At 30.4% G+C, this 27108-nt stretch overlaps 1 protein-coding gene across 1 annotated transcript; it reads left to right on the forward strand.

The window, feature by feature from the left end:
* Positions 1-669: 669 nt before the first annotated feature.
* On the forward strand, positions 670-27108 carry LOC142330864 (chymotrypsin-2-like). Its single transcript, XM_075376329.1, has 2 exons — positions 670-735; positions 26296-27108. Exons 1-2 carry the CDS (start codon positions 670-672, stop codon positions 27106-27108), a joined length of 879 nt encoding a protein of 292 aa, XP_075232444.1.

Consider the following 27108-nt stretch of genomic DNA (forward strand, 5'->3'; position numbering starts at 1 on the left):
TCTTGTGATATTTCAAACCGGGATAGAATCTATTAGTATTATATGCCATTTACCGGATAAATCCTGAAAGTTTCATTCTACAATCTTAGATTATTATTTCATCATGAAATATTTTCCTTTTTTTTTTTTGATGAGCCGAATTCGTGTTTAATTTTATTTGATTTCATTAAAAATTACTAGATTTTTTTTATTTTTTAAGATTGTATTCAGATTTCCATTAACAACATTTTGTTTTCATAGTCGAAAATTTCAACTATTATTTACCACTCGAAAAAAATTATATGGAATAAAATTTGTTTTAAATTTTTGGCGTAAAATTATGCGTTCAAATATCTCTGTCATTTATTTTGTCGTTGCGTTTATTGATACGTATTTTTTCCGTTTAAATTATAATATTTTAATTTATAATTCATTTTTATTTTTTATTTTAATAATTTGTTTCATTAAAAAATCAATAAATATTTTTATTTTTAAAGCACATACCACACTCAGATGAATTTTAAAGGTTGTTTTTTATAGATAGAAACCGTGTAAATGATATAATATTGCACAGACTCAGGCCGACCATTTCTGAGACGTGTGGTTAATTGAATCCCAACTAATAAATTAATTTTTGCAATATTTAAAATTATTATAAAAATATTTTCACATTTGTGTCAATTTGGACTTATGGTATTGAATTGTGGAAAACAACAAGCAAGAGCAAGTCGAGATTTTGTAGCTGTCCTAGAACAAGTTAGTGAGTTTATCACAGAGGCGCCTTGGTTTTCGAGATATAGTGAGATCCATGAATGTTTGGGGTTACGCTGTGTTCGGGAAGAAATAAAACGTTTCAGTTCTAGATATGAACTGCGCCTGAACAACCACGTGAACCACTTGGCCATGAACCTCCTAGATAATGGTGAGGAGGTTAGAAGACTTAAACGTCTCTACGTGCTGGTCTTTTTAGTGACTCTGTGATTTCGTTAACACATCCTCTGAGTATTCTGTTTTATTTCATTTTCTCTGTTTTTGTTTTTTCGCTTACTTTACATTTAATTTTTTTTAATCGTTAGGTATTGCAACAGAGGATAAGATGAATGATGTAACAGATTCTAATTAAAATTTGGGTTAAAAAATTTATTTTTATTTTTTGACTATATTTGATAGCAGTAGACGTAATTTTATCTCAAAGATGTTATTTTTTAACAGATTTTTGTACGTACATTACTACAGTTAACTAATTATTTTGCCGGCCTCCGTGGCGCGAGTGGTAGCGTCTCGGCCTTTCATCCGGAGATCCCGGGTTCGAATCCCGGTCAAGCATGGCATTTTCAAACACGCTACAAATCATTCATCTCATCCTCTGAAAAATGGCTAACGGTGGATCCGGAGGTTTAAAAAAAAAATTCATTGCAGATAAATTATACAATTATTTTCTAAAAAAATTAAGAAATTTTTTTTTTTTTAGTAATATCTGTTGTATTTCTAGTGACAATATTTAGTGTTCATTATTTTTTATTTCCTTAAGTATTATGTAAATAAATATTAAAATGCAATTATTATGTTATTACATTTATTGTTCTTTAAATTTATTTGAACTTCTATAATTTTCTTTCTTTATTCTCTTGTATCATTATTTTCTGAGTATGGTATTTAATTCAATGTAAATTGTTTTTTAAGCGTTACTCTACTTTAATTTTTTTTTTACTCGTTTGAAACTCTATTCTTTCCCTTTTGATCTTGTCCACTTCAGTTTATTATTAGCATCATTTTGATTGCTTTCCACTTTAAGCTTTTTTTCTTTTATTTTATTGAAACTCAAGTAAGTTTTCTTATGTATGAAGTATATTAAGTCTTTTTAATTGTGATAATTTTTTTACTTATATATTGGCATCTTGAAAAAAAATTTCGTTACAATTAGGGTTTTTTTTTTAATTTTATAAATGTGTTATATATTCACGACTTCGTTTTCATGCAAATCATTTTAATAGAATCCCTTTTCAATAGAAATGTTTTTATTACTATTTAAATTGTTCCAGGTTATATGTTATTTTCTATCAGTCCAGTTGAGTGGTTTTTATATTATTTTTCATTCCTTTCTGATCTGCGCTAAATTTTCTTTCAATTTTAATATATTTATAGTTTTGTTCTACGTACCAAATTAAATATTATTTATGTATGTCATCTTTTTTCCGTGTTTTCATCAGATATTTTTTTAAAGATTCGCTAAATTTCGAACCAACGACAACTTGTATATTAGTCAAGCGTTTTACTTCCTGTGTAGTCGTTTAATAAAAATCAAAATAATGTCGCGTGTTCGCGGCTCCATCAGGATATTGAGAGATTTTCAATTAAAAATGTTTATATAGTTACAATTTATTAGTTGAAGAACATAAATAAAATAAGACAAACCAATGATAATAAAAATGACAATAGTTAACCAAAAAAACAATAATAATTAACTACAATAACAATAGTAATAACAACGATAAAAAAAATAATAATAGTGTATAATAACCACAATAATAATAATAAAATAATAATTAAAAAAGATAATAATCAATAAATTACATACAAACTAGAATTTCATTTAGGGATAGGATTTATTTACAGGTAGTTAATTATAAAAACCAGAATTCAGTCCCACTGACAAAAGGCACTATATATAATGACCGCTAATATTTACAAATTTAACAAACTGGTATTGTATTTCATAGAAGAGATTTTTTTCCCTGTTTAGCCCGCGGGAATCACCGTAAGGTATTACTTCACAGGATGAATGAGGATATGTATGAGTGTAAGTAAAGTGTAGTCTTAGGTCGATCATTACTGAGATGTGTGATTAATTGAAACCCAACCACCGAAGAACACCGGTATCTGCGATCTAGTATTCAAATCCGTATAAAAGTAACTGCCATTACTAGGATTTGAACGCTGGAACTCTCGACTTCGAAATCAGCTGATTTGAGAAGACTCGTTCACCACTAGACCAACCCGGTGGGTTACGGAAGGAAAGATTAATTGAAAGTTCTTTCAATGCAAATATTGTTCCTTATTACAAATAAAACCACCCCTAGCAATTTATGAATGAACATACTAATTTATTCCTTTCACTAATTATCTTTAGTAACTTATCAAATAACCTCCTGCAGTCCGCCACTGTCCACACTGGAATGCTTGTGACGTCATGTCGAACAGTACCCTGCACCCTGGAGTTCTATATGTTGAGAGATAACGCCATCTTACAATTGCATCAAATACAACCAGCAGTAAGCCTATACTCACTTCTTCAAAACTGATATTAACTCATTTTTCCTGGAATATTTGCACTCCTATCTTCTTGACCGCAGAACCAGACTCAAGTTAAAGCTTGAGATTCATCGAACAAGACCTTGCATTTTCCCATGAATTCCTACTCTGGTCCGGTAATTCATCTCATTGAACAGCATGGAAGACTAAAACAAAAAAAAAAATTATTTTTTTTGTGAATTTTTGGTTGTAATATTTTATCCATGGTAGTTTTCATTTACATTCATTCAGATATATCATCCTTATTCATCCTCTGAAGTAATACCTTACGATGGTTCCAGAGGCTAAACAGAAAAACAAAGAGTTTTGGTATAATGTCAAGAATAAGTATGGATTGATAATTATAAATAAAGATGTTATTAAATAATTTGTGCTTGTAGGAAAATGTACAGAAGCAATTCTCGTAAGAAATTGATTACCCAATGAATTGTCTTATGACATAGTCTACAAATTACGAGTCTTTTAATTAAGTGATATTAGACAAGTATTTTTTTTACTTTGCTTAACATTTGTTTAAAAGAATTTTTTTTCTTTTTATCATCTTTTCTTTTTCATCTTTATCTACGTCTTTTCCTTATAATAATGAATGTTTTTCATTATTTAATAATTTTCTTTCTCGGCTTAAATAAGTTGCCAGTAATTTGTAACACCAATGTTAAAAAACGCTCAATTAATTGTCAATTAGAAAATATTACTTTATGAGGCAGGATATGCTTTTAGAAAATTTTTTTTTCATTTATCACTCGAAAATTTAACGTTAAAACGTCTTCAATAAAAAAGTACTCACTTCTTTTAAAATTATTTTAAAAAGTAGTTTTTATGATATTTGTTTTTGTTTTTTCCCGTTGTATTCCGCTTATATGTTTTTTTTTCTACCTGTGCATATCTTTGAAAATTATTTTAGATGCTTTTATAGCTTGTTTTCTTACTGTATTTTTCAAAATTATTTTTTTTTGCATTGTTTGGAAATTCCAGGTTTTGACCTGGTGTCTCATAAAATGCTAGTTATGCTCCCGTTCACGGCCATCAAATTACACATCTTTTCATTGTATCCTTCGATCATCGACCCCCCCAGTGGAACATGTCTCAAGTAGTAATGATTCCAAAATCAGGTTAAACCTGCTCATGATGTTCCTACTTACCAATAAATCTTTTATCTATTCTGATAAAGTTGTTTGAGAAACTGTTTCTTCGAGAACTGTGGCCGATATTGGAGCGGGATAAAGTTATTCCAGATTATAAATTTGGATTCAGAAGTGGATATTCTTTCATTTTCCTGTTTAGCCTCCGGAACCACCGTAAGGTTAATACCTTACCTATGAATGAGAACGATATGTATGAATGTAAATGAAATGTAGTCTTTTACAGTTTCAGGTCGACCACTCCTAATATGTGTGGTTCACTCCTGTTATGTGTGGTTAATTGAAACCCATCCACCAAAGAACACCAAATCCGTATAAAAGTAACTGCCTTTACTAGGATTTGAACCTTAGAACTCTTGACTCTTCGAAATCAGCCGATTTGCGATGACGAGTTTACCACTAGACCAATCCGGTGGGTTAAAGGTAGAAATGGGCATTCTGCCCATAAAAAACGCACACGGTTGTCAGTGTCGTCATGAAATGCCTAGAAGAAAAGAGGTTCTGTTCCGCGGCCTTCTTGGATGTTCAGCAGGTCTTTATCAAGGTCTGACTGCCTTTTCTAACTCTATTGTTGATCAGTCTATTATCAGCCATCAGAGAATCAGCATATGTATAAGAGTCACGTAATTTATAACAACGTTACATATATAAAGCGTAAGTTTGAATATTATAATAAAAATAATTTGGGATATAATAAAAACGAAGACTTTTATTTATTTCATTGAACCAGCGAATAAAATAGTACTTACAATAATTTAAACCCAACCAAGGTGGCAAATTATTCGACATTTTTGCTTTTTTCAACATACTTTTATACAGTATTTATGTTGTCTCTTTCTACATTCCATCAAAGTTTTTATTTTTTATATAAGCAATCCATTAAAGTAGACCATATCAAATAGAAGAAAGAATATCGTTTGATGAAAGATCATAATGTTTTCGTATCTCAAATAGACTGCCAAAGTCAATATAAACAAATTATTTATTACAAGTAAAAAATTATTTATATTTTTTTCTTTACTGAAATCTTTTGCGGTTCCGACGTTTTATTTTTATCACCTATATACTAGTTTTACCGTGACATTAACGGGAAAACCACGTATTACTGTTTGTGAAGATTTTTAAGTTAATGTTGCCGCATATAAATTCCGATAAACTTTGACCGGTTTTTCTTCATAAACTTGACCACAGGTAATAAAATTACAATTATTATCCTTTATTATTAAAGTTACGGAATTGAAATTATACTAATACGAATATAGTTAAGAAATATTTTACTATTAAAATATTTTAATATTTGTAATACGTACATTTTCATTATTTGTACAGGTTTTCTTTAAATAGAATGGAAAATTTCAAGGTTGTTTATTAGAAAAGAAAAGGTTTAAGATTTAAAACTTTTCTCTTTTTTCTACAAGAAATTGCTAAAGTTTCTTGAAAGTAGAAAATTTTCTTTCCTTTAGTGATACGTATTATAGATATGATTATATCCAGTTTTATGTTAAAATGGTTTTTAATGTTTAATTTTGGATCCATTTAATATTAAAATTATCTTAAGTTTCCCAGCTAGTTGTCAATTTTACTTGTATCTATACTACGCTATATAAAGAAAAATATGTTAATCAAATTTTCCATTCAGGGTTTTTGCACATCTGATCTTTAACCAAAAAAATGAAAAAAACATAATTTTAGCATTAGAAAATTACAGAAGGTTTTGTGTGTATGTTGACTTGTTTGTGTTTGATATCTTTAGATTGATTGGACTGATTTCGATGATATTTGGCAGGACGATTTCTGCCATCATTTATATTTGAGGTATTGATGGTATATAATTTTTATCACAATTAGTCTGGGCAAAGGGAGATAATGATCCATTTTTCCAAGTTTTACTCAAAAAATAGGTAAAATTTTCCAAATAATTTAATGTCTTAGGTGTAAAGACACTTTCTAATGGAGTTGAATCTTATTTAAACCTTCTTAAAGAAATTGTGGCAAAAATCATATTTTCCTTTTTATATTTTCTGGACTCACGTCACAATATTGGGTAAATTTAATTCCGTTTCATTAATATGTCAGTTTGGATAATGTATTTGTAAGTTAAATGTTTTCTTTCAGCCATAGTCATTAAGTTCATTGTAAATGTCCTTGATCGACTTGTATATGCATGTCAGTTGTTGTGTGAACGGTTTCCGAGAGCAAACTATAAAAATAACGGCATGATTTCAGAGTGTGTACGATTTATCAAAGCTCTCATAACCGAAATATTTTTTTTTTTTTTTTTTGGGTGAACGACTGTCCTTACTTTTTTAAGGAAATCGAACACCAACTGTCATTATGATTTGGACTGGGATGGCAGCTAAACATCTCCTTGGACCTTATTTTTTCGGTGGCGCAGTTAATCAACAGAGTCATCTGAAAGTGATCGACGAGTGGTTGTTTCCAGGATTACCGGCAAAAGGGATCGTTGAAATCATTACGTTCAGCTAGATACAGCGCATTTTGCTTTAAATATCCGCGGACACTTCAATCAAATATTTCAGAATCGCTGGATCGGACGTGGGTCAGAAAAGTTACCAGCTCCATCTGCTTCTTGCTCTAACAACACCACACTTGACAGTGCACTCTGGGGTTTAATAAAAGAAGAGATCCGAAAACACAGAAACGGCTCCAAGATGCTGTTCATTCAACATCTGAAATGATCATCCTTGATATGCTGTTGCGGATGAAGAACCGAATATGGAAGCTTATACAAGTATACCTTGAAAATGGGGGATTCTATACAGAAGTTTTAGATCCATAGATGTTACATATTTATCTATAAATAATGATTGACAGGAAGATGACAGATAAATAAATCGTAGAATTTTTTCTCGAAAATAAAAATTTCTCTATCTAGTCATTTTTTGTTTTACACTGTCCTCTGCAGAACCTGGCACTTGGCAACATATTTCCACTTCAAACTTATTGATGTTACAGTGATTTTTTTAAAAATTAATTTTATTCGGCGTGCGAATAATCAATAAACTAATTAAATAATTCAGTTTTAATCATTAGCTTTCTTTAGGTTTATACTTTTCTTTGAATAACATTTATCTTGAACTGAATAAATTTTTATTAGGATTGCAAGACGTGATGACCTAGTTTTTTTTCTTTTCTTTTTTTATTTATTTATCAGATGGTATCAGTGCGTGTTCATTCTCATTGTGTTTTAAATCTAATCCTGACTGCTTTTCAAGTGAATGTAATTTGTGTTCATTATTTTTATTATTATTATCGTCGACAACGTCGTTGTCGTCATTATCATTGATTTTATTCTTACTTCATTTCACTTTTTCTTTTTTTTTTGAAAAGTTCTCATCTCTTTTAAAATTACCATTCCTGTAAAAAAAAAAATTGCGTTGAACTTATTTCTGCCGTTTTATTGGCTGCGTTTTTCAGTTCAACCAACTGTTGTTGGTCGACTAAACTCTTGACTTTTCAATATAGGTTATTCTCTCTCTCTCTCTCTCTGTAATAATTCACCGTCTCTCTTTAATTACTGCTGCGATTATTCACTTTTTTATTCATTATTTTAGATTTGCATATCGTGTCAAAAAATATTTTATTCTAACTTTATATTTGTTACTTTACTTGACCTGATTTTAATTATTATTATTATTATAAGTATTGTTCGATAAATTATTATAATTTTATTAACCTTTATATATATGTTTTACGTAACAGTAATTTAAATGCACTTTTTTGTATAAAAAAACCTTACAACTTTAATATTTACTACAGCCATAATCTTCAATTACTTGCTTTATATATTTTATTTGTTTTCACGAGTGAGTCTTCTTTCCCCTTACTGAGTTTAAGATATATGTATATAAATATATATATATATTTGTTTCCTTCAGTTATTTGACTAGTTTGATGCACCTCTCCAAGATTGCCTATCTAGTGCTAGTCGTTTCATTTCAGTATACCCCCTGCATCATACATCCCTTACAATTTGTTCTACATATTCCAAACGATGTTTGTCTGTACAATTTACTTGTCCCTGCAATATCAAAGCGACTATTCCAGAATGCCTTAATATGTAGCTTATAAATCTATCTCATCTTTTAACTATATTTTTTCAAATGCTTCTTTCTTCATCAGTTTGCCGCAACAAATCGTCATTTGTCACATTATCCACCCATCTGATTTTAAATATTCTCTTATAGCACCACATTTCAGAAGTTTTTTATCTTTCCTTCTCAGGTACTCAGATCGTCAAAAAAGCCCAAAATCCCAAAAAAATTGGTTTTTGGACTTTTTCTTAATTGCAGTAATAATTGGTAGTTATTTTCATTGGTTCCAGAGTTATAGCCAAATAAAATTTTAATTAATTAAATATTTGAATCCAAGGGGAGGCACATAACGTTTTTTTATATTTATGTAATATATTACGTTTTAATATATTGATTTATTGATAATTATTAACCTCTGATTGTAAAAAAGGTTTTATGATAAATAATAATTCAATAATATTAAAAAAATAAATAAATATATGAAATAATATCAGAAGTTATTAATGAAGTAAAATTTTACGTACTTTTCATTTAAAAAAAAAAAATTGTATGTAATTTGATAGAAGTACAAGGAAATCATGTGGTGCCCACAGATTTTTAGTTAAATTAAAAAAGAAAGTTCGTATTGAAATTGTTTATTTATTTATTTTTTTAATTATGCTTTTGTTACTTGAGTTAATTATTCTGGAAAGTTATTTATAAACAGTTCGTTTTATATAATTTTCTTTTTCTGTTGTTGTAATTTTATATGAATAAATAATAAAATGTAGAAAGCCTACGTCTTAACGAAGAATGCATATAACAAAAACCGAATATTTAGGATGCCACCATACACCATACACCATAGTAATCCGACATAAAGTCCTGTATAGTGTTAATGTCTATTATTAAATCAGGGAGGCGCAGACAAAATAGAAATTAGCGAGATTATTCTGCGAAAGATATTTAAACCAAGGAAAACGGATGAGGCTTGTAAATGCGAAGATATCCTACGAAAATTTATTCTAACGTTTTATGACTAACAAGAATTAACCCGAACCAGACAAATCGAGATGTTTGATTAATATAATTGAAACAAAACTAACGTCAGGTAGTTCAAATAAATTAAAAAACATCATATATATGATATAAATTATACTGACATAGAGATCAGGACCATATTAAGATAGAAAGTACAAGATTATGAAGTGATCCGGAAAAGAAATAGGGTGTGCAGTAATAAGAAATTATCGAAAGAGAGAAAGAAGCATCACGCCTTGAAAATGAAGGAGAGTTTTAAGAATAAAAGACAAACCAGAAATTAACCATTAAACAACGTAGTAAGTAAACCCCCCCCCCCCTAAAATAATATACCATTACCAAATTATTATTTTTTTCATTTTGATAACTTCATATTTCTCGAGTAAATATTTAATGATTTGTAAAAAAAAATTGTAATATATATATATATATATATATATTAAAAAAAAAAAAAAAAAAAAAAACAACTTTGTACACAATTTGGTTGAGTAGATAATATTATTCTGATGCAAGAGGAGTAAGTAAAAAAAAAATGCTTTAAGCGTTTTACGGACTTTAGGAAGTAGCAGTAAGAGGTTCCTTTAAAAGGATAAAAATTTGGAATAGACCGTATAGAATTTGTGTGGAAGGCGGGGGTTGATATACAGAGTTTCATTTCATTGTAATGCATCAAATATTCAGAATGTATTTTGGAAATCGTTTTTCTTCTGAATTATTCATCATTATTTTGTATCTTATAAATGTTTAAATGGGGTAGGAGAGGAAATGAGTTAGTGGATTGAGTAGCGACATATTCGTTGTTTTTATTTATTTAGTATTTCTAACATCTTTAGTCTTTTCAATACTCTATGCAGTTTTTTCTTTCGGTTCCACTGTAGGTGTGTGTGTGTGTTTAGTACTTTTCCTTCATAAAGTACTAAAGCATGTCAATTGAATGTTATTGTGCCTTTATATTATTTTCATTCTTTTGAAGTTACCTTCAGGGATAAATCTTTTGTCTACTCTTCCGTGTTTGTATTAGAAGGTAATATATCCAAGCAATTGGAAATTGTTTCTTATAATTCTATTTCTTTAATTAATTTTTTATTAATTCAATTTTGTTATTTTTAATAGATTGAACAAATTGTTTTTTTTTTTTTAATTTCGTTTTTTAACCCTAATTAGATGCAGTTTCAGTGTTAACACCTACCTTTTCATGTATCTTCAGATAAAATTAAGTATTAAAAAAAAATAAAATTAATCATTTTGATTTTCTTTTTTTCGAATTTATATTGGTCTTTTAAAGTAAATAATCAAACAAAATAGCAAACAGAATGAGAATCAAATATTGATTCTCATTATGAAAGAGGAAAAGATTCCATATCAACAGCTGGTAACAAAATTGTAAAAACTTATGCCGATATTTCCTTAGAGCTAGAAACTTAATTACTCCATTATTTATTAAGTATAAAATTACTTTGATAAATTTTATTGTTTTCTTATCTGTAGAATTTTATCCCTTAAGTTACACGTGTTATATCGATCATAAAAAACTGAAAAAATTATTGTAAAGTAAAAATATAATCCGTTCATAGGAAAACATGTGCTGGACCACAGGAAATATCCTGACGGATATGAAAAAGAACATGAAACCTGTGCATTTATAAAAATAAAATAACGATCGCATAGAAATGACGTAAACAACTACAAACGTGAGCTGAGACCTCTGAAATAGCAAAATATATACAGATTTCCCAATAAAATTATTTACACTTTGAATAACTATTACACAAACAATTAACATGCAGGAGAGATTTTAACTGAAATTAATTAATACAGAAGTTAGATTAGTTAATTAATATAGAAGCTATTCAGTTATCGGAATGTGTTGGAATTGTTATCTGTTGTTGTCCAAGTGGAAATTTGTAATTCTCTAAGCATATCGATTAGTATTTAGGCGCATTTCCACTTTCAATGATTGTTCTCAACTAGTCGTTTGTAGATAGTGTTGTGCTATAAACATTTTTTTTTGAGGTATCCCCTGTAAAAGGAAATTTATTGAGTGAGATCCGGTGAGCTTGAGGAGACAAAATATTACTTCTTCGCCGTAACCATCTCCACGCCAGAATTTTTTTAAGCTTTCACGTAGCACTACTGGAAATATCATTCTTCATTCCCAAACATCTTTTGAACGCATAGCATAACGGATTCCTTTAGTAAGTAAGTTTTACCAACTATAGTATTCTTAAAGTAGAAATTACAAGTTAATCCAAACGTACAGGCTACACCATATTGTAACTCCTGGAAAATTCAATTGAGTTCCATTATCAAACGAATATTATCACTTGCTCAGTTAACTGTAATTATGAGGATTAATTGAATCATTTAATATAAATGTGGTTTCATCACCCCAAAAAATTTTGTTTGAAACCTGTTTGCATGGTTCTATCACAAAAATTGAATTATCCAGTCAGGATCATTTTCATTGAAAGCGTGGATTAATATGGGAATAAAAGTTTTTCTACTTAGCACGCTTAATAAATTAGATGGACGCTCGATTTTGAAAGTCCTTCTGAGGACAGATTGCAGAGATCGCTCGTTTGTTTTTATCACCTCTCTTTCTCTTTTAGAAATTGATGCATCTCTTTGGTCTTCCGGAATGCTTCTTGTAGTCTTCATCGTGAAGGGTTCCTTCTGCTTCAAACTTATCCCGGTACGAGCAATGATGAGTCTCGTTGGTACATCTTGTTGAAACTGTCTTCTAAACACATTTTACTGGATGCAAAGATAAATTTCCTTTCCTTAAACTTTACTCTTGATTCAACTATTATTTTAATCGTTTCACCTAAAAAAAATAAAACTTAGTTTTATTTACTATAAAGAGTAGTTATTTACTATCTAAGAGTGCATACATTTTTTTTTTTTTTGGGACACCCGGTACTTTTTAACTTTGCGTTTATAATTTTAGGGCTCTTTAATCCAAATTCTTTAACAAATTTTCTTTAAGTTTCCTGTGAAAGACTGATTAAATGAGAATGAAAAGTTACTTTTTAAAAATTCAATATTTATTGTATAGTGCAGTATCTAGCCTTGGGTAACGAGAAAAAATTGACATCAAGGTTGTTATACTTTCCTGGCATTGGTTATTTATTTTTATTTGGTGGAGAAACAATGATACATGAAAAAAATTTAAAAAATCGATTCATTTTAATCGATAATTAAAAAAACATATTTTAAAACATATCCAGTAAATAAAAAGATAGATAGATTTTTGGGGAAAAGGAGAATTTAGGGGCTTTTTTGTTAAAAAAATGGTAAGATAAGCAAATGGTAGGATTAACAAAGTTAATTTTAAGAGGGATTATGTTAGTAAATTTTTGAAAAGATTGACCTCAAAGAAACCCTAAAACCTGTCTGAAACCCTGAATCTGTCCTGTCCCTTGGAGATATTGACTCCAAACTTTTACCAACAAATTGCTTCAATTACATGAGTTTCTGTGACAAATTTCATCAAAATCCGTTTATCCAATCAAAAATTATTAAGCTTCAAACGCCGACACACATTCATGCGTACCCCCCACTATTAGATAGATTTCTTAATAAAGCTACATACTGTAATGGGTACCATGATTCGAATTCTGAAAAATTTCGACATATCTTCGCGTTTCACATCCCCCAGACCCCAAAATCACATCAGTTCAAAAGTTTATATATATATATATATATATATATTTTTTTTTTTCACTTTCTTGTGATTACGTCAATTACTTTCAAATTGATACATAAAATATAACGACCCAAAATCTCGGACGAGTTCGTTAATGGGCAAAATCGAACCATGGGGGTAGAAATTGAGGTGGGGCTTTTTCGAAAAAACAAAATATCGCTATAACTTTCTTATTAAGTAAAACGTCGAATTCGTTTAAAGTTCCTACTATTCTTTGGATAAGTGCCTAAAACTTATCTAAGTAAAGTTTTTTGATATCACAAACCATTGGCTCAGGGGCTGGAAAAAAAGGGTTTTCGAAGACAAAAAAAATCATACCTCTCTTAATAGTCACAGTATCGAATCGGCTTAAAGTGGTCGTTAGTCCTCTAAACATTACCTAAAATTTTTGTCTGAAACAATTTTTGATATGACCAACCGTTACGGCAAGGGATGACCATAATGTTGGTGGAATTGTAAGTATATCGGGTTTGTCGTATGCTAAACATGTGAAACTTTTTCACATCCAACCATTGTCGTATTGAGTACGTTTGAAGTTTTTCTTAACTTTAAGGCGGAATCTTTTTTATCCCCTATTTTTTCTTTGTCCTGTTTAGCCTCCGGTAATTATCTTTTAGAAAATACGTCAGAGGATGAATGAGGATGATATGTATGAGTGTAAGTCAGTTCAACCAAGTTCCTGAGATGTGTGGTTAATTGAAACCCAACCACCAAAAAACACCGGTATCCACGATCTAGTATTCAAATCCGTGTAAAAATAACTTACTTTACTAGGACTTGAACGCTGGAACTCTCGACTTCCAAATCAGCTGATTTGGGAAGACGCGTTCACCGCTAGACCAACCCGGTGGGTTTTTCCCCTATTTAGCACCGGTGAAATTTACCTCCGCCTTCTGGCGTGCCGAAAGGGATTTTTTTTTTGTTCTTTAATATTTTTATTTCGTTATAGAGACCGATCTAATCTTATTAAAATATTTTATTAATTAAACCAATTAAAGAAATAATGTACTAGTATTCCTAATATTTCATGTAAATTATTTTATCTGGTTTTACATTTTTCAAAGTTTCAATAATACAAATTATCTGGTTCGTATGTAATCCAGTACAAAGAATAGATAATACGAATCGAGGGTAATAGCTTTGATAATCATAGCTAGTGAAGAAGAAAATCATTTGGTTTAGTTTAGTATGAAATACAAACACGAAAATAAAATGAAGTTTAATTGGACATTTCAGGATATAGATAGCGCTGCTGCGAAAAATTGAATCACTCATTTTCTATTGAATTTTTCATATCTCAATAACGGTTTACATCAGCGTAAATGAAATATTGTAATAAAATTCAGCTTTTTCTTCGAATTTTTCCTCGAAGGAACTCCTACAGAACTTGATTTAGTCATCGACTCAAAATCTGTAAAGCTTCCCTTTTTAAGGTTAATTATCCACTCAGTAATGTAATTATATGGATAATTGTTATGCCCAAAACTATTTACAAATTTCTATAAGAACATTGGCAATAAAATTAAATCGCCCAAGCAGTTCTTTCTTTTTTGTGCACTTCTGTACAAACATACACACACAGATGTACTCGTAGATATTCTGTTTTATATTAAATTTATTTGTGTATCATTCTTTATATATCTATTTGGTTATTTATTTTAATAATACCTTTATATTTATGTAAAGATATAAAGTTAATTTCCGAAGTGCCGTTTATACGATAATGAAATGTTATTTCAATAAGTTTTTAAAATTATTTTACTTGTTAATTTTAAAAAAAAAAAAATTAACAAAGATAATTTTTATAAATTTTCTGACATTACGCCAATTAAGTCCACTAAAACGTATAAAGTAAATTAAATTGTGAGATTTAGTCACGGATAAATTACATCTATTAATGGAGAAGGTTTTCCAAGAGACAGGTTGATGTACGATAACACAAATAAGGTTTGAGTGAATTTAATGGTATAGCAGTAGATTGTACAGCATAAAGGGGCATTATTGGCTACGGCTTTTCTGGTATAGAAACCGTCGTATAGAGCGGGCTGGCTACTAGTAAGGCACTGTAGATGGGGTAATAATACGGAGGGGCTCCAGTAAAACGACAGTGGTTGTCAGAGTCGTCCCATGTCTCGTATATTACATTATAACGTAACTAGATTAATACAGATTTAATAACTTGATAACGTTACTAGAAATGTAACAACATCAACGATGTTACTTTCATCTGCTTTGATTTGCGTTCTACTGGTGAATATTTTGATCGTTTAACATCATGCTGGCATAGGAAATGAATTTTTTTGCATTTCTATCACTTAATTTTATGTTAACACTAATAAAATTTCTTCGAGGAAATATTTAAAAGTTTTTTTTCAAAATTTGTTATATTTTTATCAGTATTTTGTTTAATTTTATACATTCCGTGTATTCCGTTTTATTCTGTGCTAGTTTTTAACTTAACCTATAATTTTCGTGGGATTTTTTCTTTTTTAATTTAACTTTTATTAATACAGAAGGTGGAAATTGTTAACTGAAATTCTAAATAAAAAGTATTCCGTTCTGCAATATGTTCTTATCACTCAAACCACGATCTTATATTTTAATATCAATTAAATAAATATTTATAAGAAAAAAATGAATTTCAAAAATTTTGAAATTTCAGTATTTGATTTCTTTACTGATATCATAGCGCTAGACCTATGCAATAAGGAAAATATAAGTCAAAAAATGGGGTATGTGTTTTTTCATTTTTCTACATTTCATGACCCACGGACCCTAAACAACAAAAATTGTGGGGAATAATATTCGTTTTTACGTATATGTACGTGCGTTACATGTTTGAAGCTTAATATTTCTTGATTGGATAAACCGATCTGATGAAATGTTTTATTGAGACTCGCGAATATGGTACAATTTGTTTCTAAAACATTTGGGTTTTTTTTTTTTGTCTTCAGTCATTTGACTGGTTTGATGCAGCTCTCCAAGATTCCCTATCTAGTGCTAGTCGTTTCATTTCAGTATACCCTCTACATCCTACATCCCCAACAATTTGTTTTACATACTCCAAACGTGGCCTGCCTACACAATTTTTCCCTTCTACCTGTCCTTCCAATATTAAAGCGACTATTCCAGGATGCCTTAGTATGTGGCCTATAAGTCTGTCTCTTCTTTTAACTATATTTTTCCAAATGCTTCTTTCTTCATCTATAAATACAGAGATAGAAGAACAATTGCTAACATGTACAGGAACCAAACAGCAACAATAACAATTGAAGAACATAAGAAAGAAGCCCTAATAAGAAAGGGAGTCCGACAAGGATGTTCCCTATCTCCGTTACTTTTTAATCTTTACATGGAACTAGCAGTTAATGATGTTAAAGAACAATTTAGATTCAGAGTAACAGTACAAGGTGAAAAGATAAAGATGCTACGATTTGCTGATGATATAGTAATTCTAGCCGAGAGTAAAAAGGATTTAGAAGAAACAATGAACGGCATAGATGAAGTCCTACGCAAGAACTATCGCATGAAAATAAACAAGAACAAAACAAAAGTAATGAAATGTAGTAGAAATAACAAAGATGGACCGCTGAATGTGAAAATAGGAGGAGAAAAGATTATGGAGGTAGAAGAATTTTGTTATTTGGGAAGTAAAATTACTAAAGATGGACGAAGCAGGAGCGATATAAAATGCCGAATAGCACAAGCTAAACGAGCCTTCAGTAAGAAATATAATTTGTTTACATCAAAAATTAATTTAAATGTCAGGAAAAGATTTTTGAAAGTGTATGTTTGGAGCGTCGCATATATGAAAGTGAAACTTGGACAATCGGAGTATCTGAGAAGAAAAGATTAGAAGCTTTTGAAATGTGGTGCTATAGGAGAATGTTAAAAATCAGATGGGTGGATAAAGTGCCAAATGAAGAGGTATTGCGGCAAATAGATGAAGAAAGAAGCATTTGGAAAAATATAGTTAAAAGAAGAGACAGATTTATAGGCCACATACTAAGGCATTCTGGAATAGTCTCTTTAATATTGGAAGGACAGGTAGAATGGAAAAATTATGTAGGCAGGCCACGTTTGGAGTATGTAAAACAAATTGTTGGGGATGTAGGATGTAGAGGGTATACTGAAATGAAACGACTGGCACTAGATAGGGAATCTTGGAGAGCTGCATCAAACCAGTCAAAAGACTGAAGACAAAAAAAAAAAAAGTACAAAGACAACGATAAGAAGAGACAAAGATAAAATTAGAATTTCTTTGTGGTTTTTTCATAATATTAATTTTAGTGTAGCTATATAATTAAGGATTAGAAAATATGTGCCTAAATTATTCAAGGGTTCTTTTTTGATTATTTTTTCTTTATCTACTTCAGTTTCTTTGTTGATAAAAGGTTTATTAATAGCGTTTTTCACATACCGGAAATTCCGGGCAATCCAACATCAGCGTGATTGCGTTCTCTGTCGGATTATTTACATTGTTTTTAAGGAGTGAAATTTTTTATTCTTTCCGAGTTATAAATAGTATAAAATACTTTTTCTGTGTTTTGCTTTTTAAAAATAATATAAGTATCTATTAATTCCAGTTCATGTTTCAATATATTGTGTGAACGAACTTTAACTGTGTTAAACCACCAGTAATTTAAATCAAATATATATGTTTATATTTATTAATTAAAATTAAATTATCTCTGTAAAAACACGTTTTTTAACCTTTTTTCCATGAAAAATTGAAATAAATCTGTTGGATCTATTTAATCTGTTTAATCTGTCCAGATTATATACTAATTAAAGGTGTGTTCGGTAGCGAATGAATCAATGGGAAGAGTAAAAAAAATTTTAAAACTTAATCGAATATAAACTCTTTTAATTAATTTCCACTTTTAAATGGGGTTTATTTTATTTAAACATAGCAGCTACCACATACATGCTGTATAATTATATTATTTTTTATTTATTTATTTTTTTTTCTGGTATTATTAAAAATAAGTAATTTAATTTAAAACTTTCTACATCCGATAGTCTTATAGTTTTATTTTATGCAGTGTATGTATGTGTGAGTGTGTGTATTTATGCAGTACATAAATTAGTTATAAAAAACTTTTTCAAATGATAGGCTATTCTTAAATCTTGTCTCTATACCCAACCGCTTTTCACCAGGAAGTAATTTCATCAGGTAGCTCATGTCAGTCGCGTTGTGGAGTGAGATGTGATACACTGAGTTTATCTGGAAGAGATGAAGAGGTATTAATTTAAAAGGATTAAATATTAAATAAATAGGTGAATTAAGTTGGCATATTTAAAAGAAAATGGTTAAGAAACTCCTGAACGGTTTCGTTTTTTAGTACTTTATCTATCCTTATGAGTTTCATTTAAATTATATAACTATAATTTATTAATAAAAAAAAAACTCGTTCACTTTGAGATCATTGGCAAACGTGTTTTTATCTTTCTAGCATTTAACATAAACAGCGGATAAAATAATAAAAAAAAACAAAATATATTACCAACAAAATAAAAATCCTAATGTGAAGTAAAAATTCCCAGTATGAACGGCGTTTATTCATTATTAGTACTATAATATATATATTCATTATTTTTATTCAAAATCAATCTTTATGAAACAACGATTTTCAAAAACGAATTTTTTATTAATCAATTTAATATGTTAAATTAGTGCGCGCGCGCGCTCCTGTGTGTGTGTGTTGCTTTCCTAGTTAATAATATTAAATGTTTAGTTTAAAAAATAAAAACTTTTCTTATTTTCTAGTTCTTAAAGAAAGCTATAATGATTAAAACTGAATTACTTAATTAATTAGTTTATTGATTATTCGCAGACCGAATAAAATTTGTTCTTTATTAGATCACTATAACATCAACAAGGTTGAAGTGGAAATTTGATATGTCACCAAGCGTCAGGTTCTGCGGAGGACAGTGTATTCCTAACTTATAATAAATCAAACAACTATTCTAGCTAGTGTGTAAACAAAAAATGACTAGATAGAGAAATTTTTATTTTCGAGAAAAAATTCTACAATTTATTTATCTGTCAATCATTATTTATAAATAAATATGTAACATATTATAGGGTGCAGCTTACTCCTTCTACAGATCTAAAACTTGAAACACTAATACCATCTGATAAATAAATAAAAAAAGAAAAGAACTAGGTCATCACGTCTTGCAATCCTAATAAAAATTTATTCAGTTCAAAATAAATGTTATTCAAAGAAAAGTATAAACCTAAAGAAAGCTAATGATTAAAACTGAATTATTTAATTAGTTTATTGATTATTCGCACGCCGAATAAAATTAATTTTTAAAAAAATCACTGTAACATCAATAAGTTTGAAGTGGAAATATGTCGCCAAGCGCCAGGTTCTGCAGAGGACAGTGTAAAACAAAAAATGACTAGATAGAGAAATTTTTATTTTCGAGAAAAAATTCTACGATTTATTTATCTGTCATCTTCCTGTCAATCATTATTTATAGATAAATATGTAACATCTATGGATCTAAAACTTCTGTATAGAATCCACCATTTTCAAAGTATAGCTGTATGCACTTCCATATCCGGTTATTCATCCACAACAGCATATCAAGGATGATCATTTCAGATGTTGACTGAAAAGCGTCTAGGAGCCGTATCTGTGTTTTCGGATCTCTTCTTTTATTAAACCTCAGAGTGCACTGTCAGGTGTGGTGTTGTTACAGCAAGAAGCTAGTTAGAGCTGGTAACTTTTCAGACTCACGTCCGATGTAGCGATTCTGAAACATTTCATTGAGATGTCCGCGGATATTTAAAGCAAAATGCGCTGTATCTAGCTGAAACGTAATGATTTCAGGGATCCCTTTTGCGGTTAATCCTGGAAGTAACCACTCGTCGATCATTCTCAGGTAATTCTGTTGATATTGGGAGATTGACAATTTAAAATGTTTATGTAATTACAATTTATTGGTTTAAAAAAATAAATAAAACAAGTCAAATCAGTAATAATAATGACAGTTGTAATAATAATAGTAAACGCCTATTTTTATTATGTGTAAAACACATAATAAAAATAGTAATCACATTTGCAATAATAATCATAATGACAATAGGAACAATAATAATAAATGTCAATAATAATAATAATTATAATAAACAGTGATTACATACAAAACAGAATTTAATTTAATCGTCAAGATTTATTTCACAGGTAGATAAATAATGAAAAGTAGAATTCAGTCCCACTGACAAAAAAAATAGCATGACCCCTAGTCTTAACACTTTTAACTAGTATTGTTTTAACAACAGTGTAGTACAATAGATATAAAGTTCTTTGACTGCAGATACCTTTGCTGTTCACAAAAATAGAACTACCCTAACAATTTACGAATGAAATTTAGTACATTACCTCTTTCACTTAGCCTTACAGTAACTCACTGAAGAATTTCTTGTTTTCATGTATTGGAATTACTTGTGACTTCACCTTAATCGCGTCGAACTCGCATAATAACTTTTCTATCGTAGCACTCACTTGCAGACTCTCCTCGTAGACTCACATCATAACGTTTCGCTTAGTCTGATTTCGCAGAACTCACATCTCGCAGACTGACATCATGACTTCTCGCTTAGACTGACCGTAACTGATCTTCCCCAGATTATTTATTCTCCTATTCTCTTTACCTGCCGGACCAGACCCAACTCGAAAGGTGAAAATGATCGTCCGCCCTCACACAATCCCATGAAATTACTACCCTGATCCGGTAACTCTTCTCACGGAACAACATCTGTTTAGATGTGTCAGCGGGCAGTATTACAAAAGGCGATTGTTAAACGGACCTATTAACTTTACTAAAAGGGTTTGTTTTAGCCGCTTTCTGGACGCCTCCCATTATTATATTTTTTGGTTCTTTCTTCTTGATTGGTAGGAATTCGTTACTCAGATCCGTTATACCGGTCTTGTTATAATACTTCATTGACATCCATATGAAAGTAAATGAAAGTGTGGTAGACTCATATGAGGCTATACTGATAATGTAGACATTGAGGAAGATCAGAATAATCTTTACGAATAGTACGAAGTGAAGAAATTTGCAAGAGATTAACGTCATGATGATTCTGTTCTAAGAAAAAGAAGAAGAGTAAAGAAAAAATACGGAAAGAATTAGTTAATGTAGATTGTAAGTTATTGGTTCTAACCATGATTGAAATGTATTACACATACAGGTTATTCACGAAGAATTCACCCAAAAAATCGATACCATATTTTAAATTATGAACCTTATATTCATTACGGAATGGCAATAATTCGAGCTGATTAGGATATAATTATTCATATTTTCGATATCATCGGAATTTTAAATATAATTAAAATAAATTTTGGTAAATCAATAAATATATGAGATGTACTTTAACGTGTTGTCGTTGAAATGCATTGCCGCTCGCTTATAATTCCTGAAATATTTGTATTTTAAAATCATAATCACTAAATTCAATTCCACTGTTACAATTACTACACAAAGAATGATTCACGAAGCAAGTAATAAACTTTCAGGATATGATCTGCTGGTGAAAATAAGGAAGAAAGTTCACATCAACATACGTTATAATGCACTGTTAAAATTAGTCATATTTTGACAAGTTTTGCTTTTAATAATCTTCGAAATTCTTGCATTTGTATTCGCTTTCTGTGGACTTTATTCATACCATTTTACCCAGAATCAAATACGCTAATTAAAACCTTTATGTGGTTATTACCTACTTAAAAAAGGTATTTTATTCCAAACATAAAATGTGGTTTTGATCAACAGTCTTTAATCTGGATATATCGAAAACTACTAAAAATACAGTTCTGGGTCCTACTTTTTCAATTTTTTAGGGTAAATTTCAAGACATGAACATATCCTCAAAGTTTGTTACATTCTTCGTAAATCATTCTGTATATAATCATCATGTGGTAAATCTGCCCTGATAATTCCCAATTTCATTTAGATGGTATGGAATTTTTACTTTTTTCCAGGTCTGTTTGTGTTTTTTTTTTTTTAGTGATCCTTCTACCATTGTTTTAATCAATCCTTCTCCTTTCATGATACGAGGTCTGTTCAGAAAATAACCGAACTTTATGTCTTTAATCTTTATTATTAATTTTACAGATTATTGGTCCTTGCCCCTTCAAAGTACTTCCCTCCCCTATTCACTCACTTGTCCCAGAGGTGTTTCCACTTCGCGAAACAGTTTTAGATTGCTCTATTTGAAATGGCTTTTAAGATCTGGGACTAATTTGCTTTAATGTCATCAATAATCTCAAAACAGCGTCCTTTCATCACTGATTTTTTATTTCGGAAATAAAAAAAATAAGGAAAAGAAAATAATGGTTTTAATTCGGAAATTAGAAAAAAATCGCAAGAAGCCAGGTCTGGCGAGTAGGGTGACTGGGGGAGGACAGTCATCTGATTTTTGGCCCAAAATTGACTAGTTGGTAAAGCTGAGTGTACAGGCGCGTTGTCGTGGTGAAGGAACCATGAATTGTCTCGCCACAACTCCGGTCTCTTTTTGCAGATTTTTTCACGTAACCGTTGCAAATTGCCTTGATAATAAGCACGCTTCTGATTCAGAATTAATAATGAAAAATCGAAAAACAGATAGCATACTTTGACATTGGATTGAGAATGACGTGCTTTCTTGAGGCGTGGAAATCGTGTGCCAATCCATTATGATGATTGAAGTTTTGTCTCGATGTCGTAGCCGTAAACCCAGCTTTCAATTCACGTTATGATCCTTTGCATAAATGTTCCATCGTCATTGCTTGTTCAAGAAATTCCCGACAAACGTCCACTTGGTGTTCTTTCTGTTGTTCGGACATCAAACCAGGAAGAAACTGCTGCAACTCGATGCATGTTCAGTTTTTCAGTCAAAAGTCATGGCATGATCCAGTTGAGATGCTAACCTCTTCTGAAAGTTTTCTGACAGTCGATCGGAGATTTGCACGCACCAGATCGTTGATTTTCTGAACGTGGGTGTAATCAGTTGAAGTCGAAGGCCTTCCTGATCGAAGGTCATCTACAATTGACTGATGACCACTATTAAATCGTGAAAACCATTCGTAACATTGCGTACGACCCTGAGCATCTCCGTAAGCTTGCTTCAAAAGTTGAAACGTTTCTGTGAAAGTTTTCCCCAGTTTTACAAAAAATTGTACGTTATATCGTTGCTCCCGTAAGTCGCCTATTACAAAAATCGCTACTAACACTTAAACACGTTGCACTGAAATAACAATAACACGAAAACTAAACGAGATATCAACAATTCAAGAACTCTGTGGTTGCAGAAGTTATGCGGAACACAACACTGCCAACCGCACGTCAATAAACATCTCCGTTGGCGCGTAATTAAAAATGTTGGGTTATTTTTTGAATAGATCTCGTTTATACCAAGAGATTAGTTTTCTATTCGGAATTGTTTCAGTTCATCTTGTATTCTAGATCACCGTTATTTTTTTCACTGGTCATTTATTCTTCTCCAATCTCTCTCCTTCATACCCGAATTACAAATGTCTCCAACATTTCTTTTTCTTTTGTCCATGTTCCAACTCTATATAGCCGTATATTCCCAATATATTGAACGTACGACTGGCTTTTTGAAGTACACTCTGGATTGAGTATGGACGGTATACTCATATGTACATTATAAGTTGCAACTTATTTTCGACTGGATACACTTTTTTAACGTAAATTTGTTTAATATAAGTCGTATTTGAAATACTCTAGAATTGTTTAAGATTCCTCCTGATTTATTGGATAAAATTGTCATTATTACCGTAAGTAATTTTTCTATTTTTCCTTGTATTGACTAGAATGATATAGAGTTCATTACAATAGTTTTTATCTGATTTTTTCATTTCTAAAATTTATATATCCATCCCCTTACGCTTCGATATACATCTGTTTTACCATATGTACAGAGTGTATCACTAAGTTCTCCCGGAGCTTTCTTAACTTATTTTATTCCTGAAGATAATGTAAACGTTCAATTAAAATATTTACGTCCTAAAATCCTTAGATTGCGAGTTACGGCTAGTAAAAGATCTTACTCGGATTTCAGCTACCGCGGTGGAATGAGGTCGTAACTGAAATATTCAGGACGTTAATTAAGGGGCATAATTAGTGATTACTTATGGTTTGTGACCTGAAAAATCGATTAAAATAAGTTCCAGAACCGTATCTGCAATAGTTTTTCAGAAATCTGGGTTGAAAACCAATGAATTGGGTTAAAAACCCTTTTTACCTTCTTGGACGAAGTCAAGTATTATGATCGCGGAAAATTTTGGTTTTCAAATTTCAACAGAAATATCCATTTCACCATCCCTGAATCCATTTTGACTAGTTTCAGCGTGACGTCTGTACGTACGTACGTACGTACGTATCTCGCATAACTAAAAAACGATTAGCCCTAGTATTTTTTTAATAATAATCCATCATTTTCAATTACATTTACCTTTACTTTTGAAAGTGCACAAAGGCTTTTAAATATTCTTTTTCTTACATCATTAAAAAAAATTCTGATGTGGATACTACATGACTTCCTTGTACGCCTATTAAATTACATATACACATTTTTTTTTTTATTATTGTATTATTATTACCGTAACATTTTTTTTACAATCAGAGGTTAATAATTATTAATAAATCAATATATTTAAATTAAAAAAAAGGAGATGAAGTCTGATTCGCACCGATGTGCCTTCCCCTAACATCCAAATATTTCATTAATTAATATTTTATTTGGCTATAACTCTTGAACCAATGAAAATAAGTACCACTTATGATAGAACGTTGAAAAGCTCTTAATCGGAGCTAATTACTGCAGTTAAGAAAAACTCGATAATGCAAATTGTTTTGGATTTTGGGCTTCTTCGGACACTTTTGGTTCAGTCGATTGCAAACAAAAGGGTAGGTGCACAACTAGATGTTACAACAGTCCTAAATCCAAACTTTCACCATCCTACGGCTAATCGTTTTTGAATTATACGAGATACATACGTACAGACGTCACGTTGAAACTAGTCAAAATGGATTCAAGGATGGTCAAAATGGATTTTTCCGTTGATATCAGGAAACCGAAATTTTTCGCGATCACAATACTTCCTTCCTATAAGGAAGAAAAAATGTTTTAATTCCCCTTTAAATTACTATAAAAATTCACAGTATGGACTAACATGTGACAAAAATTCAACAATTTTTACGTTGTACAAAGTAAGGAAGTATTGTGATCGCGAAAAATTTATTTTTCAGAGTTCAACGGAAATATCCATTTTGGCCATTCCTAAATCTATTTTGAATCTTTTCGGCGTGACGTCTGTACTTACGTATGTATGCATCTCGCATAACTAAAAAACAACTAGCAGTAGAATGTTGAAGTTTTGGATTTAGGACTGTTGTAACATCTAGTTGTGCATCTCTCCTTTTGATTGCAATCGACTGGAACAAAAATATCCAAAATAAAGCCGAAAATGAGAAATATTTGGATTTTGGGTTTTTTAACTGCAGTAATAAACCGTTGAAAGCTTTTCAACTGTATATCATAAGTGATACTTAATTTCATTGGTTCCAGAGTTATAGCTCAATAAAATTTTAATTAATGAAATATTTGTCTTACAAAGGGAAGGCACATCGATTCGAATGCGACTTCATTCCTTGTTCTTTATTTAACTTTCTTTTTTATAAATATATTGATTTATTAATAATTATTAACCTCTGCTTGTAAAAAAAATTATTGTAATTTAATAGGCGTACAAGGAAATCATGTGATGTCCACATCAGATTATTTTATATAAATCAAACCATATTATATTTTTATTTTATAAAAATTTAAAGAAAGCAAAAGAAATATAATACGTTTAATCACATAGATGTAATCATTTAAATAAAAACATATGTTACAAATGTTTTATCTCTTTTGTTTATATATTATATTAAAATTATTACATTTTTACAGTACAATTTTATTTCAAAACTTTTGTATTTAACAATGTTTCGTAATTTTTTATCATTATTTGTATATATTTTGTTTTGTTTTATACTTAATGTTATTGGTGAGTGGTTAAATAATGCTGTTAGTAAAAAACCTAAAATTGTAGGAGGCGAGATTGCTAAACAAGGTGAATTCCCTTATTTCGTCTCTGTACAGAGAATTATGAAACCAGATTATTTTTTACATTTTTGTGGAGGTGGTATATTAAGCAAAGATGTTATTTTGACTGCAGGACATTGCTGTTTTAAAAGAGATTTCAGTAATCGTAGATATTTTATTGCGGCAGGTATAACAGATTTAAATGACAAAAATTCTGGAATGCTTCTTGTAGAAAAATGTATAATACATCCTGATTATAATGACAAAATAAATGATAATGATATTGCTGTATTGCTTTTGGAACGTTCTATAAATTTCACTAGCAGGCCTAACATACGACCTATTTCATATTCTTCAAAACCGATCGAAAACGATCAGAATTGTTCTGTAATGGGTTTCGGAGCAACAGGTGCATCCGGTAAAGTATTTTCAACTAATCTCAAAACTCTGATGCAGAGAGTACAAAATAACGATCTTTGCCAGCAGTTTTTTAATTATTTTAATCCTAATTCGATGTTCTGTGCGGGAGCAGTTGCTGGTGAAGATACATGTATCGGCGATTCTGGAAGTCCATTTGTATGCAGTGGTGTAATATATGGTGTTGTATCTTACGGTGTCGAGAATTGTGGTTTAGGAGTACCTACTATATATACAAATGTCCCAAGTTATGGAGATTGGATTAAAAAAAATATGATTGCTGTGAAAAGTGGAAAATCGTGTTTATATTTTTTGACATTATACCCTTACTACATTTTTATTTTTATTCATAAAACACTGTAA

This window comes from Lycorma delicatula, chromosome 10 (genome assembly GCF_047948215.1).
Source record: "Lycorma delicatula isolate Av1 chromosome 10, ASM4794821v1, whole genome shotgun sequence".
In the NCBI taxonomy this organism is placed as follows: Eukaryota; Metazoa; Arthropoda; class Insecta; order Hemiptera; family Fulgoridae; genus Lycorma; species Lycorma delicatula.

Excerpts from the sequence above, each read along its gene's own strand:
- LOC142330864 (XM_075376329.1), top strand. The coding sequence starts at position 670 with ATGGTATTGAATTGTGGAAAACAACAAGCAAGAGCAAGTCGAGATTTT. Across the intron at positions 736-26,295 it reads TTGTAGCTGTCCTAGAACAA|TGGTTAAATAATGCTGTTAG; the intron begins GTTAGTGAGTTT and ends GTTATTGGTGAG.